At 51.8% G+C, this 15,513-nt stretch overlaps 4 protein-coding genes across 4 annotated transcripts; 2 read left to right on the top strand and 2 right to left on the bottom strand.

The window, feature by feature from the left end:
• Positions 1-7,022: 7,022 nt before the first annotated feature.
• Positions 7,023-7,883, top strand: COCMIDRAFT_85132 (carbohydrate esterase family 12 protein; the record flags this gene model as incomplete). The annotated part of the gene is made up of 2 exons (XM_007686067.1): positions 7,023-7,164; positions 7,222-7,883. 2 exons carry the CDS (start codon positions 7,023-7,025, stop codon positions 7,881-7,883), a joined length of 804 nt encoding a protein of 267 aa, XP_007684257.1.
• An 827-nt stretch (positions 7,884-8,710) lies between these two features.
• On the bottom strand, positions 8,711-9,810 carry COCMIDRAFT_33369 (uncharacterized protein; the record flags this gene model as incomplete). Its single annotated transcript, XM_007686010.1, has 5 exons — positions 8,711-8,817; positions 8,881-9,343; positions 9,400-9,650; positions 9,710-9,737; positions 9,790-9,810. The coding sequence occupies 5 exons, from the start codon at positions 9,808-9,810 to the stop codon at positions 8,711-8,713; spliced, it is 870 nt and encodes a 289-aa protein (XP_007684200.1).
• A 1,258-nt stretch (positions 9,811-11,068) lies between these two features.
• On the top strand, positions 11,069-11,383 carry COCMIDRAFT_48299 (uncharacterized protein; the record flags this gene model as incomplete). The annotated part of the gene is made up of 1 exon (XM_007686014.2): positions 11,069-11,383. A coding segment is annotated over one exon (315 nt), but the record flags the coding sequence as incomplete, so codon positions are not given.
• A 1,757-nt stretch (positions 11,384-13,140) lies between these two features.
• Positions 13,141-15,487, bottom strand: COCMIDRAFT_23088 (uncharacterized protein; the record flags this gene model as incomplete). Its single annotated transcript, XM_007685981.1, has 4 exons — positions 13,141-13,929; positions 13,980-14,858; positions 14,908-15,395; positions 15,445-15,487. The coding sequence occupies 4 exons, from the start codon at positions 15,485-15,487 to the stop codon at positions 13,141-13,143; spliced, it is 2,199 nt and encodes a 732-aa protein (XP_007684171.1).
• Between the last annotated feature and the right edge of the window lie 26 nt (positions 15,488-15,513).

Here is a 15,513-nt window from a genome sequence, read left to right as displayed (position 1 = left end):
TCTTCTCTCCATATCCTCCGATTTGATACCGCCATCCATCTTGCCCGCACGATCAACGTCGAACAGAGACTGATAGTATAGAAGCTGATTCCACACATCGCGTTCTTTGATCTCGTAAGTCATTTTGCCTAAGCAATCCCGAGCGAGACCCTTGGGACCCAAGCATCGGTGGCCATAGACAGAGATGCTGCGTGTGCGGTTCGAACATTGTGGGTCATCGCAGAGAACGTATCCCGCATAGTAAGAGGCGACGACCTGGCGAATTGCAGACTCCAGCTGTGCTACTACACTGATGTTTTGTAAGGTCATACCGCAACCTTCAGCAGGGCACTGAATTCCGCTGTGAGAAATTGTTTGCAACGACGCCGTAGTTGGTGAAGTCGGTGAGAGACCCTGGAAGGGAAAGACAGTTGTGCAGGTTCGGCAGCGTAGCCAAAGCGGCGAGCAGGATTGGAAGCGTACGGAGTCTGGGATCTGTGACTCCAGAGGGTGAATCTCGGTCTCTTGTTGTGCACCTCCAGAAACTGTGCTGACACGATATTTAGAGGTATCCAGTCCAAGACAGGCGGCAAGAAGCGTGATGTTTGTTCCGCTAATGGGCGCACATAGACGCTCGACCGGTGGCAAAATCTGTTTGTGGAGGTAGTAGTCGATATCTGGCTTCAGTCCGCTGTCAGGCTTCAGGACTTCATCGACTGGGTAGGCGTTTTTGGCTGCATTCTCAGCAGATCCGGAAGAGTCTCCAGTGATGATGAAGCTCATGACATCCTTTGCTTTGACGTGTTTGCCCTTGGCCATGAGACGCAGAGCGACTTGCACCGAGGGCATGGAGTTGCCGTTGGGATATTCCTTCGGGTTCTTTCCGAGCTGCGTGTAGATGGTGTACTTGCGAGCAGGAATGGCGTACTCGCGCATTTGCTTGCTGAGCTCTCGGAGGTGATTATGAATATTCTCGACGACTACTTCAGGGTCCTCACCACTAAGAAGGAAATTGAGTAGCTCCCTATGATCTGTTAGCTATGCGCAGTGATTAATAATGACTGCTAAAACTCACGTCGAAGTTTCTTTGGAGAGAGCGCAGTATTCTCTGCGCCTCATGTCGAGACCCTTGACTTCCAGTTTCTCGATGTACTTGCCATCCACAGGCACCATGTTAATGGCAGCGTACTTCTTCTTTGCGTGCAGCAAAATTCGGCGGAAGACGTTATCAATGTCAATCTCCAACAGCCTGTAACTGTCGTTGACCTCTTTCTTGAACTCATTACCCAGTTTGATCGCATCCTGGATGTTGTCGACGTTAGTGTTGATCATCACCGAGTCGGTATCACCGTAAATGACACGAAGCGCCTTCTCCTCGGCCATTTCCTTGGTCTTTCGCAGAATCTCTCGACCCTTGTATGTGGTGAGCATTGCGAGCGGCCGGGCGTAGAAACGAGACTTAGTGTAACCCAAACATCCGTACATAGAGTTGGCAGTGAGCTTCAGGGCCATTTGCTTGATATCCCAGGTGGCCAGCTGATCCGGAGTGGCATCTTTGGCCTTCATGAGCTTCTTTACCTCCCGACGTCGAGAAACAAGCGTAGCGATAAGGCGCGGTAAGATACCCTGGTCTTGGTCTGAAGGAACTTCGGGTACCTTGTCATCATCTTCCGAGATATCAGATCGCTCAACTGTCGTGAAGCAAATGTTGTACTCCTGAATAATACTAGGATAAAGGGAGTTGAAGTCCATGACCAGGATGAACTTGTCATAGAGACCTTTTTCAGGCTCGAAGACGAGACCACCTTTGTACTTGTCCTTCTTCTTGGCATCTGCACCTTCTTCTCCCTCAGCCGCCTCGTCCTCTGCCTTGACTTTGCTCTTACCCCACTGCTTGTCCGGGCAGATGTACTTGTTTCTGTAAAATTCGTGGAGCAAAATGTACTCGTTGCGTTCGGCGCGAGTCCCACTTAGCGTTCGAGCCCAAGAATTACCAGCCAAGTTGGTCAGGACCTTGGAGAGGGGAAGCATCTGCACCTTGATCGCTATGGCAGCGATGAAGTAGGCGTCAGCCTGGCAGTGCTTGACATAATTCAGAAGGCCATCTTTTGTTGTTGCCCAAGTCTTCAGAGCGGCCTCATTGTCGAGCTCTTCACGTTTCTTGTTGAGACCGAGCTGACACATCTCTTCCAGACTCCATGATTGACACTTGGGCATGAGAGACTTTCCCATGTCATTAGCCAAATCACATAGCAAGCGGCCAGAAGCCAACTGCTTTTCAGCGAAGAAGCTGGCTCCGCCTTTACCCATGGTCTTGGGCCAGTCACTCCTCTTGAGGCGTCCAATGCGGTGCCATCCAGGTGTTTTCTTTTCGCGCAGACGATTCAGCAGAACACTGTAATCCACATCGTCCAGACGATGGCCGACAAGGACATCAGGGTCGTGCCGTTGAAACATGGCCATCAAGAGACTAAGAAGTTCTTGCTCAGTCTTCTTGAGGTACATGTTGCCCTTGATCTTCTCGACTTCGCCCTGAAAGCCGATGGGGAAAGCAGGTCCGTTCGGCCGCATGATGGTGAAGCTTTTGCATTGCATCTGGTCTACGGGCGTTGTGTCGGTCAACGAGAAGTTGTCGTAGATCATGGCGCTGGCCATCAGGATCTCCTGTTTGTTGTCCTTGGCATTGAACGTGGTTCGAAGAGAAAGACTCATAAGTGTCATGGGAGGCGCATCGAGGTTGTCCGAAGCACTCAAGACTGTAATGTTGTTGGGCTTGACAACTTGAGCTTCGAGCTTGCACCAGGAAGCATTCGCAACTGGGCCGAAGTCAGGCGCATCAATCTTTAGCCAGCATGGTCCCATGATGTTTTTCCATAGAACGAACTGCTCGAAAAGGGATGTGTTGGTTCCAAAGACGTGCGAGAACGTCTCTCCTGTCAAATCGGTAGACAGAGGCATCTTGTCGTAGCCATAAAGAAGTTTAAGGTAGTCTGCCTCTTTAGGAATATCAGCCAACTCGAAAGCGTACTTTCTTGTACATGGCTTGATCTTGTACAGGTTCACCCGGTGCTTGCTCATAATCGAATCCACCTCATCCGACACATCACTTAACTCAATCTCTTCATCAGTAGTTACCCCTCTGACTTGACGGTATTCCCTGGGCAAGAAATACAGCTTTCGTAGGATGTTGTCGATTTTCAGGAAGCAACTGACATAGTTGCCCGACTTCCGATCCTTAACTTTGCCGAATAAGCACAAGCTGCCGTTCAATTCAGTGTAGTCAATCCAGAACATGCGCAAACTACCATCATCTTCTAGAGCATCTTGTGGCTGCAATTTACCGGCTCCTGCAGTTTGAGGAGCAGGACTGCTCATGACATTGAGGTTACTTGTGACGTCATTCCAAGAAGAAGCATCGATGTTTGTTGCAGACGGTTTAGCAGGCGAAGACCCAGCAGGTGTAGGAATGTTTTCCTGTTTGATCTTTGCTATTGGACGCCGGCCGGCCATGTTGACGCTGGCAATGGGAGCGCCGAGCTGGCCTGTAGGCTCGGAGATCTCCATGAGGTCGTCTTCTTCTTCCTCAATTTTAACTCCAGGCTGTGTTCTCCGCTCGACGGCCTTTGCGACGGGGGATGATTGTAGTGGATGGTCGCTCATAGGAACGTCGTCGTCGAATATGGGAAGGCCGTCATCGTCTGCCTCTGCAGCTTCTGCTGGCGGTGTACCTGGCATGTGATTTTCCGAGTCGTTCGTCCGTCGCTTCGTTGCTGCTGGACGGCTCTCAGATATAGGAGGTGACAGTACGCGAGTTTTGCGTCTTGCTTCGGATTTGATGGGTCGTGTTCGGATCGTAGAGGTAAGGGTAGGGTTCGTATCTATCTCACCCAACAGATCATCCATAAAGTCTTTGTCTGCAGCAGTAGCGATAGGCTGGAGATGTCAGCCCTCGAAAAGCCATACGAATCGTATGGATGGTCTACCTTGGATTTTGGTGCCATGGCAGCATTCTTTGCACTGAAGTACTTGCTGATGCCATTGTCAATCTTCTTCCGCTTTTCTTCGTCTTCTTCGCGTTTACGCTTGGCTACTACGTATTAGTTCTGCAAGAAAGCCATCGGGTGCTAAAGTATACCTGCTTTCCCCTTGGCGGGTCGGTCGTCTTCTTCCTCGCTCTCAGTCCCAGCATAGCGGTATCGACCCTGATCATCGTCCCACTCTTCTCTGCCGTCGTCGACATATCCCTCACCCTCATCGCCAACCACAAAGTCGTCCTCATCCAATCTACCCCGCACAATCTTCTTGTATCCCTCTTCATCGACCTCGTCGTATAATTGCTCTTCTTCGGCAACCTCATATGTGGACATGCGCGTCTTGCCAGCGGCACGATTGGCCCGCAATTCTGCCAGGAGGGCAGCGCCCGTCTTCTTGGCTGCTCGTGGCATGGTGTATTACAACGATTAAGTATGTGAGCAAACAAGCGAAGAGAAGGAATTGGGTATGGGATGGGTTTGTGGGCGTGTTTGAATGGCGGGACAACAGGTAGAACGCAGGAGCGACGCGCTAACGGCCACCGTGCACGCGACGCGACTGCCCATTAACCGCGCCAAGCCACTATCCCAACTCGTTCATTCTATTACTTCCCCTCCATCAACCGTCTCCAGTCCACACGCACACGTCGCAATGGCTTCAGTATCGAAAGCTCCTCTGGTCTGGATAGACTGTGAGGTATGCTTACGATGAGGTTTTCAAATCATTTTCATTGACCCTGCTAGATGACCGGCCTGGACACCAACAATGACACCATTATGTCATTTGCCGCATTTGTCACTGATGCGGACCTCAATATCTTGGATGACACAGGCTTTGAAGCAATCATTCATCACGACAAGGAGCAGCTTGATCGCATGGGAGAATGGTGCACCAGCCATCATGGGGATTCAGGGCTGACGCAGGCTTGCATTGACTCTACCACCACTGCAGAGGAAGCTGCTGAGGGTCTGCTCAATTATGTCAAGAAATACGTACCCGAACGTCGCACAGCTCTCCTTGCGGGTAACTCTGTGCACGCCGACAAGGGTTTTCTTGTCAAGCAGCCCTATCATATTGTAGTCGATCATCTTCACTACCGAATTCTGGATGTCAGTAGCATCAAGGAAGCTGCACGCAGATGGGCCCCGAAAGAGACACTGGCGAAGATTCCAAGGAAAAAGATGCTGCATGAAGCGCGACAGGATATTTTGGAAAGCATTGAGGAAGCAAGGTATTATCGAGAGGCATTTTTCTTGAGACCTCAAAGTACGACAGATGCAGTAAAAAACTAGGGGGGGTATATCAAATGAACTGGTTTTGCTCGGAGATGGTGCTTTTCTTGGAACGAGATTCAGAGTGCCTTTGTATCGCCTGACTGTATTCCATAAGCATTGATTCGAGTTGGTCAATCTGACATGTTCTCACGTCAGTCACTTCAATATCTGATCAGACTACAGCTACGTGTCAATCGTCTTGAACAGCTATCCGGCAGTTAGTCACTGGCCGTGTACCAATCAGCCAGGATGTAACATATAATCACACGATACTCATAACCTTTGAACAGCTACGAGTTGGTCGGGGCTCGCTCAACTTCTCTGTTTACCGTTCTTCTCGCTCTTTTCGCAGCTTTCACCTTTTTCTAGGTCTACTGCAATAATATGTAAGACAGTATATCAAGAAGAATAGATAAAAGTCTCAGTCTTTTTTAGAGAGAAGTACAGGTAGAGTCAGCTTAAACTCTGTGGCTCTCAAGCAGACTGTCCAGGGCTGTCCAGGGCAGTGACATACCCCTTGTAGAAACTCAAGCGCACTGATGCGCACCAGGCCTGCCTATCATCCTACCCACCCGTCTAACACTCAGCGGCTACATTAAAGTTTACTATGGCATGACAGCAACAACCTACCCGCAAAACAGCCAAATATAGCTCCCTATTCCTCGTCGCAATTGCATCAGCCTTACTACCGAATAGAAGGTCATGCAAAACAGATCTAACCCTATCGGTACCGTTTCCCTCGCAAACCACCCCCAAACTCGACAATTTTCCCGCACAAATAAGCAAGACCACCTGTTTCCAAACACAAGAAACATCCAGCAAACCGAATGCATAACATAAAGTAGATGTGCCATCCTTCGGGTGGAGATGCCCCGCCATACACTAGCGCAAGCGGGACGGGCAGAAGGGCAAAGTATCTCCGCAATGCAACCGCCAGTCGCAAAACAATCAACGAGGTATTCAACCTGTACAACATCCAATAATGTTCCAGATCCCCAATGTAAGACTATACTTGGAGAAGATTCTCAGCTGAGCCGCACTCGCACGGCCCGCGACATTCTCTCAAGGTCGGTAATGCCACCATACCGCACAACCTAACCCGCCCCGTCTCCATACCCTCGGAGAATTCCCCCAGTGATAAGCAGCGGGGGAGCTAGCTCTCCCTCCCTCCCACCCACCCACACGTGCCAACCTCGCCTCCCGTCGCAGGCTTCTAAGCGGTGGAATTGCAGCAAGCACGACATGGTGCGCAAAGGGTAAAATAAAAAGCTTAGCACCACTCGCTGGTGCGTTTCAGACCTAGAGTGATTCTCCGGCAGGTAAGCCCATGTAAGCAGGAAGGGGGACCGTGTGGAGGTTAGGTATGGGTGTGTGGCGGCAGGAAGGGTAATATACTATGAACTAGGTAGATACCAGACCATCGGTCATTTGCACGGAAGAATTGGGGGAAAAACAACGTGCGGGAAAGGGGACGCTATGTCCGTCCTTGCGCCTGTTTCATGGGTACTTGTGTATATTAGATGAGAGGGGGTTGTTGATGGCGCTCGTATGGGTGTGTGTGTATATATAAAACGTTCCCTTTCCCCCCTCCCCCAAACGGTTGTACTCAGCCATTTTCTTCTTCTTCTTGAGTTTGCCTTCAATTGTACATATCCTGGGTATCTGAAGATTGTAAAGAGAAGAGAAATAAAAAAAAGAAGGAATACAGAAAGAAAGGAAGAGAAAGGCTAAAAAAATATGTACACACCAACCCTCATCTCCACCATCGCGCTCGTCGCAACCGTCGCAGCCGCACCGAGCAACACGCTCAACAAGCGCGCTCGAACTGCTTATTTCGCCGGCGACTCAACAATGGCTAATGGAAATAACGTCATAACCGGTTTGTGTTTCCCCCCTCCCCTCATACCCCATCCATCTCTCTAACTCCAAACAATAGGCTGGGGCGCCTTCACATCCTACACCCTGACCATCCCCTCGGTCAACAAAGCCATTGGCGGGCGCTCCTCGCGCTCCTACACCGTCGAAGGCCGCTTTGACGAAATCGCAAACCTGATCCAACCAGGCGACATTGTAACCATGGAATTCGGGCACAACGACGGCGGCTCCCTCAGCAGCTCCGACAACGGGCGCAGCGTGTGCCCGGGCACCGGCAGCGAAATCTGCAATTCAACGTACAACGGCCAAAAAGTCCAGGTGCGGACCTACAATTGGTACTTGACCGAGGCGGGCAAGAAGTTCATCGCCAAGGGTGCCAAGGTGATTGTGAGCTCGCAGACACCGAATAATCCGTGGGAGAGCGGTAGCTTTCAGTATGGGGATGGAGGGAGGTTTGTCGGGTATGCGAGGGATGTGGCCAAGGCGTTGGGGAGCAATGCTACGTTTGTGGATCATGGCAAGTATACGGCGGATATGTTCAAGGGGCTTGGAAAGGCAGGCACGGATGCGTTGTTTGTGGCCGGTGACCATACGCATACGAATGCAAAGGGCGCGGATGCTGTGGCCAAGGCGTTCTTCAAGGCGGTGCAGTGTGCTGGTGGAAGCTTCTTTCAGGGTTCCATTAGGAATGCTACTGATTCGATTCCGGGGACTTGCTTGTAAATGTTTTGTATAGGAAGCGAGAGAAAGAGGGGGAAGGGGGGGATTTTGGTGTATATACTTTGATCGGATGGTTTATACGATGCTGGTTGTAGTGTCTCCTATAGCTAGAAATACCACCGTGTATGATGAATCATTAACGGTACCCCAAAAAAAACATGTCTGGGTGTCTCGAATTGTACATACCATATGGTCTACATGTCCGCCTTATTGTTGGCGCCAATCTTTATAATCCAGTGTACGGGTTACTAGTTTGAGCTTGATCTATATGTGAGTACCAAATACATGTATACTATCATCCCTCTAGATAATTATGTAAGCGTAAGGAGATGGGGATAAATCACAGTCCATCATCCATTTGGTAAACGGCTACTCAAATATGCATACAAACTACCACCAACTAAATAGCTAATATTTAAACATTGGATACCTTAAAGTATCAACAAGTATAAGCTTGGCCGTTGCCATGCCCTGTAGTGTTTCCTTGCCGAATCAAGTCCATGATTCACAAACACTTGTGACCGAGAGTATTCTGGAAAACAGACGGCACGAAGGCTGCCCGGAGAAAGATGAAGTTCTGGTTGTTCCCGGCCTCACCACTAGGCAGATGAAGGATGTGGGAAAGTCTACTGCGACAGCCACACGAAATGCTTTGGTATGACGGCAATGGTAGAAGAGAAAGCAAAAGGTGAAAAGTATGGCACGACACCAGACTCCATACGCCAGTCATGTTACACCGCTAGCCCGAGCGTAGACAAGCGTCGTGGCTTATGCATTACATCATAAAAAAGTCGAAGAAAACAAATCGGGCGACACGCATATTAAGATGGCTATGATGTCTGCTTGGTGTGGTGCATCTCATTGACGAATGCATCGTAATCGGCAGATGCGCCCGAGCCTACTACGCTGGTAAGCCATGGATCGGAGTGGCTACTCTCTTAATAAGCAATTGAGCTGGGGTTATAGAGGAGCAAAGGAGGGGGTAGCGGATAGTGCTGACCTTGAGGAGATTCGTCGACCTTTTGGCGCTTCTCTGTGAAGTCATACGAATTATCGACGTTTGCGTGTTTGGTGCCAGCCGTGCTGTGTTGAGCGGCGGCGGCTGCTTGGGCAGCCATTTGTAGCTCACCAATCTGGCGCTCCGATAGGCCGCCGTTGCTGTTGTTCTGCGCGGGTTGTTGCTGCTGTTGCTGCTGCTCGGGCTGTTGTGGGGTCTGGGGTGGTTGCGGTTGGGGGTGCATGTTGGCCTGCTCGGCGTGCGGTCGGTTGAGATCTACACCGGCCGGGGCAGGGGGGATCTCGCCCTGAGTCTCGAGGAGTCGGGATTGGAGGTTGATGATGTAGTCGCGCAATTGGTAGTTCTCGGTCTGGAGCGTCTTATAGAGCTCGCATAGCTGCTCAAACTCCTTGACCTGGTCTTTGAGCTGCTTGATGTACTCCTCCTTGCGCTGACGGAATGCGCGCTGTCCGAGTTAGCATGGCGCGACACGAGGGCGGGCTGGGGACTGCGCAGGCGTACCTGAGCAGCGCGATTCTGGGCAGCGCGCTTGGATGTGGACAGCTCTCTCCGTCCCTTTGAGCGACCCTCGCTGGTGTTGCCGTCGTCTGGGCCGCCGGCGCTCATGTCGTACGAGGTCGGGCCGCCAATGGCAGGGTCAATGGCGTGGGGTTGGCTGGGAGGGTGTGGGTGTTGGGAATGTGTCGGGTGCTGGGGCAGAGGCTGGACGGCGGGCTGGCCAGCGCCAGCAGCGAGTAAGTGTTCTCTTAAGCCTTGATGGTGATGGGCGTTAGTCAGCTGTACGAGAGGCGGAATGCGGGGAGTGACTAACTCATCTCGATGGTAGGCTTGGACGGGTCCTGGGTGGGGAGTCAGCAGGGCAAAGGCCTAAAAACCGTCAGCAAAGCTTACCTGAGCGGCCGATGTCTGCATGATGGAGGCCGTGTCGGTGCGGATCGAAGGATGGTGCAGAGTGGGACTCATTCAATGCGCAACGGGAGAGAGGGAGCAGAGCAGCGCTGGTCGTGTGGCCGTGGCTGTGGCTGTGGCTGTGGTGGTGGTTGTGGTGGTTGTGGGCGATGCGTGGCAGTGGCAGGAATTGGTGGAGCGGGATGTGGGTGACGTCGCGACGCTGAAGCAGCTGTGGCTATGGCTATGGCTATGGCTATGGGGGGGGCAGGGCAGCAGGAGCAGCAGGAGCAGCAAGACCAACTATGGACGGGCGAGTCAGCATGTCGGTGTCGAGTTGGGCGCGAAGCAGGCAGTGTCGCGACAGCATGATTATTTGTGATTGGGGATGGTGTCGCTCACCTGGGGACGTGATGATGCAGTTGGTCGGGAAGTGGATTACGCAGCTTTGACTAAGGTGGGCGGGCGTTGCGCGTTTAAGTAGGCGGGCGGATAGCCGGAGAGCACAGCGACAATAGGGCAGCGCAGAGCAGAGCAGAGCAGAGAGCAGAGCAGAATACCGACCCTCAGCACAGCAAAACGTCGCGGGCGCCCCAGGCCTGATGAGCGTATAGCGCCCTGCTGCTCACCTACTTGGACTTGCTCTAGTGTCCACGGACGTGTATTACGCGCGTGGCTAGGGACGCAGACACTGAGGCTATACACACAGAGTTATCCAGCTGCTCAAGCTGCTCAATCAATCGCTGACCAATTCTCCGACTATTCGGTAGCCGCCCAGCACCCGCAGCCTATGCGCAACTATGCGCCGCTTTGGGCCTAGCGCGGGCCAGTGTCTGATTACTCCATCCGGGCCACAAGAGTTTCCACATCCGACGCTCCCGTCTGGCCTGAATGCAGCAACCAGAGCGCTCCACCGACTCTCTGCTCGACCCTCTCCTCTGGCAAGCTCGCCCATACTCATCCGACATCTATTGCCTGCATGGCTTCCTCTCACCGTCTGCTTCGGCCGGTCCTGTCACTTCTCACTACACCCACGCCTTGGCGCCCATTCCCTCACAGCCCACTTGCCCCCTCTAATCCACAGGCCAAGTACTGCTCCAGCTTACGCCTACTTTCACCCTGTCCGCCGCTCTTGTCCCACATCCGCAGTCGCCGCACAACAACGTCCTTGCTGCTACTGCCGGCCCAAGGTACAGCGTTATTGCCCTGTGCAACTTACACCTCCCATGCCCGCCCACCACCACCACCACCTCCTCCTCCTCCTCCTCCATCACCACATGACATAATCTTCTCTGCCGACCAGCCCGCTGACCTGCCCCATCGAGCATTAAAGCTCTTTCCTGACTGGCATCTCACCGACTCCCGCAAAGGCGTTGTGCGTCAATTTACCTTTTCTTCTTTTACCAAAGCCTGGCGCTTCATGTCGCTCATCGCAGATGAATGCAAGGCCAAAAACCACCATCCCTCGTGGTCCAATCTCTACAATCGTGTCACCATTGAATGGACCACGCACTCCCCCAACGGACTTAGCATAAAGGATGTCGAAATGGCCGAATTTTGTAATCAAAAGGCTGCCGCGATCGGACTCAAGCAATAGCCTCTATTACTTACGCCCAATACAATCTCTCTCCATATCTGCCGCCCTTTGCTGACTGAGCGAGCTTCACGCACTCACGACGCATCATCTTGAATCTCTCCTGCAATCACGCTTGACTACACCCACAACAAAAGAGAGGCAAAACAAGCTCAGCGTATAGTGGCGAGTGATTACCATGTCAAGCGGCCCCACCGGAGCCCCAAGCACGCTTACGTACAATACACTTACTACCCGCATGCGTATAACCTCCGCGGCTTGTCCGAAACAATCTCGACGTCTGATTGCCCATTCCCCCCAACCCAATCTAGATAATATGCCTTCTATGCACGCAATGTCGAATCTCGATGGCTTACTTGCAGCACAAGCATGACCATCATCCTTCCCGTCATCACCCATCTTCCACAATCTGATCTGGCCCCGAGAGCTCATCCAGCTCCACTCTCGTATCATTCGTCGTTGCACACGCTGACAAATCTTTTGCCTTGAAATGATCCGACCACGCGGGTACCGAAAGACAGATAACTCCACTACTTTACGCCCGGAGTTCCGGAGCCCGCGGCGTCGTCACCTTTGTCCTTCGTATCTGCGTACTTTTATCCTGAAACATAGTGCAATACACCAAGGAGGAAACCAAACAAGTTACAATTTGTGTTCCGTTCTCTTGGAAACCCCATTTTCTTCTCGCAACGTTGCAAGACGCAAAGACGCAAATCCGGCGCGTCTGCAGGTGTGACCAATACCGCGATTTCCCCCAATACGTACCTACACCGATCATTTAGGACACATACAATCCTCCTTTCTGTCCCCTTTGTTTCACAATCCAAACCCAGCCCCCCAATCGCACGAAAATACCGGAAGACAGATATGTATATCCATCTAACCTCCCCCCAATCCCGGAAGATACTTTTTTTCAAAATAAATAAATAATGATAACAATCACGAGTCATGTCACCCGTCGCGCAAGTAACCCTGAATAGAATATCCCTACTTACCTCGTGAAGAAGAAAAAATGATCTGATGTTTTTATCAAATACGAGATGATCTGCCTTTTAGCTATCTTCCGGTACAAAGCAAGTGGCTGACATGTCACAGGGAGAGAGAGAGAGAAAGGACCCCTTCCCCGGTCCAGATACGTATACTTACTTCAAGGTACATGAGTAATTGCCCCCCCCCTCCCCACTCTTTCCCTATTTCCCGCAAGGTAAACAAAATACACCATGTACCGAGATGTTGTTTTTCTTACCCCACAATCACATCATGAGAATCAGACTTCATGTGGGGGGGGGGGGGGGAATACATACATCTACGTCTCCCTGAGGAAATGGCAAACGGGGCAAACCGTACGAAATACGATTGCAAGTTTTTTTATTTGGCTTTGGGAGAGAAAAGAAAGGGAAGCAAAGTTGGTCGTGGGAATTTCAAGTGGTAACTATCATCTCTGTAGTGAAGAAAAAAAACAAAGTTTTGTTTTTTTGGGGGGATCCCCCCCCCACCCCCCATTTACGACTTCGGTTCTTTCTCTCCACACACACACACACACACACTTGGTCATCTTATTTCCCGACGAACGAACCCCCCAAAAAAAAGAAAGAGAAAGAGAAAGACCATATAGTAGACACTCGTATACGCATTCCCCATGTACCAAAGAAAAAACAAAACTTTCCCAATAAATAACCCTCTTTCCCTTCATCTACCCCCACAAAAAAGAATGATAAACATCCCCACCCCCCTTGTATACTTTTTTCCCCAGTCCCCCTTCACCACGCAAACATACACTTTGTATTCAACAACCTCGCCCCAAGCATATCATACTCATACCGACTAATCCACCCATCATTTCCATGACTACTCAACCGCCCAAACACGCTTCCCCCCTTCCACACCACAACCTGGGGATCAAAATCGCGCGGCGGGGGCCCCACCAGAATTTCCTTGCCGTACCCCGGCCGCAGCTCACGGAGCCGCATTTCCAGAAACTCGCGTAGGCCGGGCGTCTTGGACGCACCGCCAACAAGCATGATGCCGCCGAAGAAGTCGCGGAGTTTGCGGTCGTCGCCCCGGGCGCCGTGGGCAAGGGATTCGAGGATGGCGTGGTCGAGGGCCTGGATGGGGAGGATGGCGTCGCGGGCTTCGGCTACCTTGGTCTTTTCGTCAATCGGGTCGCGGACGAGTAACGGGGGACCGTCGCCGTCGCCCATGGGCGTGTCGCGGTCGGGATTGGGTGTGTTGGCGCCTTCGGGGCCGGGCGAGCCTGCTACGGAGGACCGCGGCGTGTTTTCGCCTTCGTTTAGCCGGTTGAGGAGGCTTAGGGCGTTGGCTTGCGGGCGCTGGGGGGTTGATACGGGGGCGCTGGTGTTTACTGCTTCCGGGGCGCCGTTGCTGACTGGCACGACGGGTTTGCCTGCTGCGGCTTCGATGACGGCAATTTGGGCTTGGGACATGGGGTCGTTTGGTAACCCGTCGTATAGGTCGACCGAACGAGGCACCACTTTTCTTCGGTTCTCGAGTTTCCGGGAGTTGTCGAATATTGATGGTTTGAAGAAACCCTGTGCATATCAGTAAACGTACCGTGCTTACATGTCCATTTGTTACTTACCATTACCGAGAGCATAGTCTCATCGTACGTCTTAAACGTATACTTGCGTGTGTCCTGGTTCCAGGCTCGGAGATGAAAGTCCCACGTCTGCACTGTGACCGCACCTTCGTCCATGGAACAGAACTTTTGCTTTAGCTCTTCAGCAAGCAGCCAGTCGTATCTCCGCTTCAGATTCATATCCGCATACGGAAAGTGGCCGTACAGCATCATCTTGATAAACGTCTCCGTCACGTCGGCACCGCCCATCTTCAAGTTGACGCGCGACTCCTCGGCACACAGCCCTTCGTCAACACAGCAGATCGATGTCTTCTGAGCACCGATATCAACAACGCACGCGACACCATAACCCGCGCCGAATGTGGCCGAGAGAGACTCTTGCTGTAGACAAACCTTTCCAAGGCCAAGGTCTCGCATCAGGATATCAAGAATCATGGTTACATACTGTCGTTCGTACAGATCTGGGATAATGAACACACACTTGTAGTTAACAAGGTCCTTCAGCTTTGTAATCCCTAGCTGGCTCCGGAAGGCCTCCTCGAATATCTTGGAAATGTCGTGGTAGATTTGATTGCGATCGCGGTAATCTTTCTCGTTGAAGGTACCATTCCGTATCGGCCAGAACAGCTTGTACCTTGGATTCGACTTCTCCGGAATTCGTAGTGCCTCGCTTCCAGTGAAGAAATCTGGTGCCTTGGTTGGGTCTGCTGGTATCTCTGTCCACTCGACGCGGTTGATGTCGTTGTGCTCTGAGATGATATCTGGGGGTGACTTCTTGTTGTAGTTTTGGACCAAGTCCTTAGAATTAGGAAGTACTCGTCGCTTGTTGGCGCGCATGCGTGTCCTGAGTTCAGTCGACATGGTCATATACTGATCGGCGAACTGTACTGCATGTCAGTAAATGTAGAACAGGGCCCATCGGGTAACTCACGTCTTCTCCAAACCACTTCTCTGGTTGCGCATCCGTGGATTCAGATGCATCGACCTTGATCCTCTTAGGGCAAGGTTCTCCGTCATCCTCCTCGTCCTCACTCTCTTTCCATTTCCGCGCAATGACCATGGGCACAGTCTTGGGCAATGCATCTGATCCAAGCCCTATCCTCAGGTTCTGACTACCAGGGTGTATTACAATGAGCTTCGAGATGTCAGTCCTCGATGCAAACGAGGCCTCGGCATCTTCCATTGTCTCGTCTGCAGCTTGTGGGGTCGCTCCTTCTGCTGCTGGCACACCCAACGCGCGTGCGCGATCCTTGTCCCGCGCTTCCTGGACTATGCGGGCTCTCTCCTCGTCTTTCGGATATCGCACGGCGAGGAACTGCTCGTCTCTTTTCAGGAACTCGGTATAGTAATTCTTCTGGTTGATCATGCCGACTTGCGGCCACGTCGTGAGATCCATATTGTTATCTGTTCGCTCCAGCCCTATAACATGTTAGCCATCATATCGATTCGAAGTATGTTGGTGCCGTACCTTCTTCCCTCGCCTGGGCCCTGCCTGACTTCTTAACAGCCATCTTTTCTGAGACGCTGTTTGTGCTTG

This window comes from Bipolaris oryzae, assembly GCF_000523455.1.
Source record: "Bipolaris oryzae ATCC 44560 unplaced genomic scaffold scaffold_15, whole genome shotgun sequence".
NCBI classification, from domain to species: Eukaryota; Fungi; Ascomycota; class Dothideomycetes; order Pleosporales; family Pleosporaceae; genus Bipolaris; species Bipolaris oryzae.
Note: the sequence above shows the minus strand (reverse complement) of the source record. Positions and strands in the feature narration are given on the sequence as shown.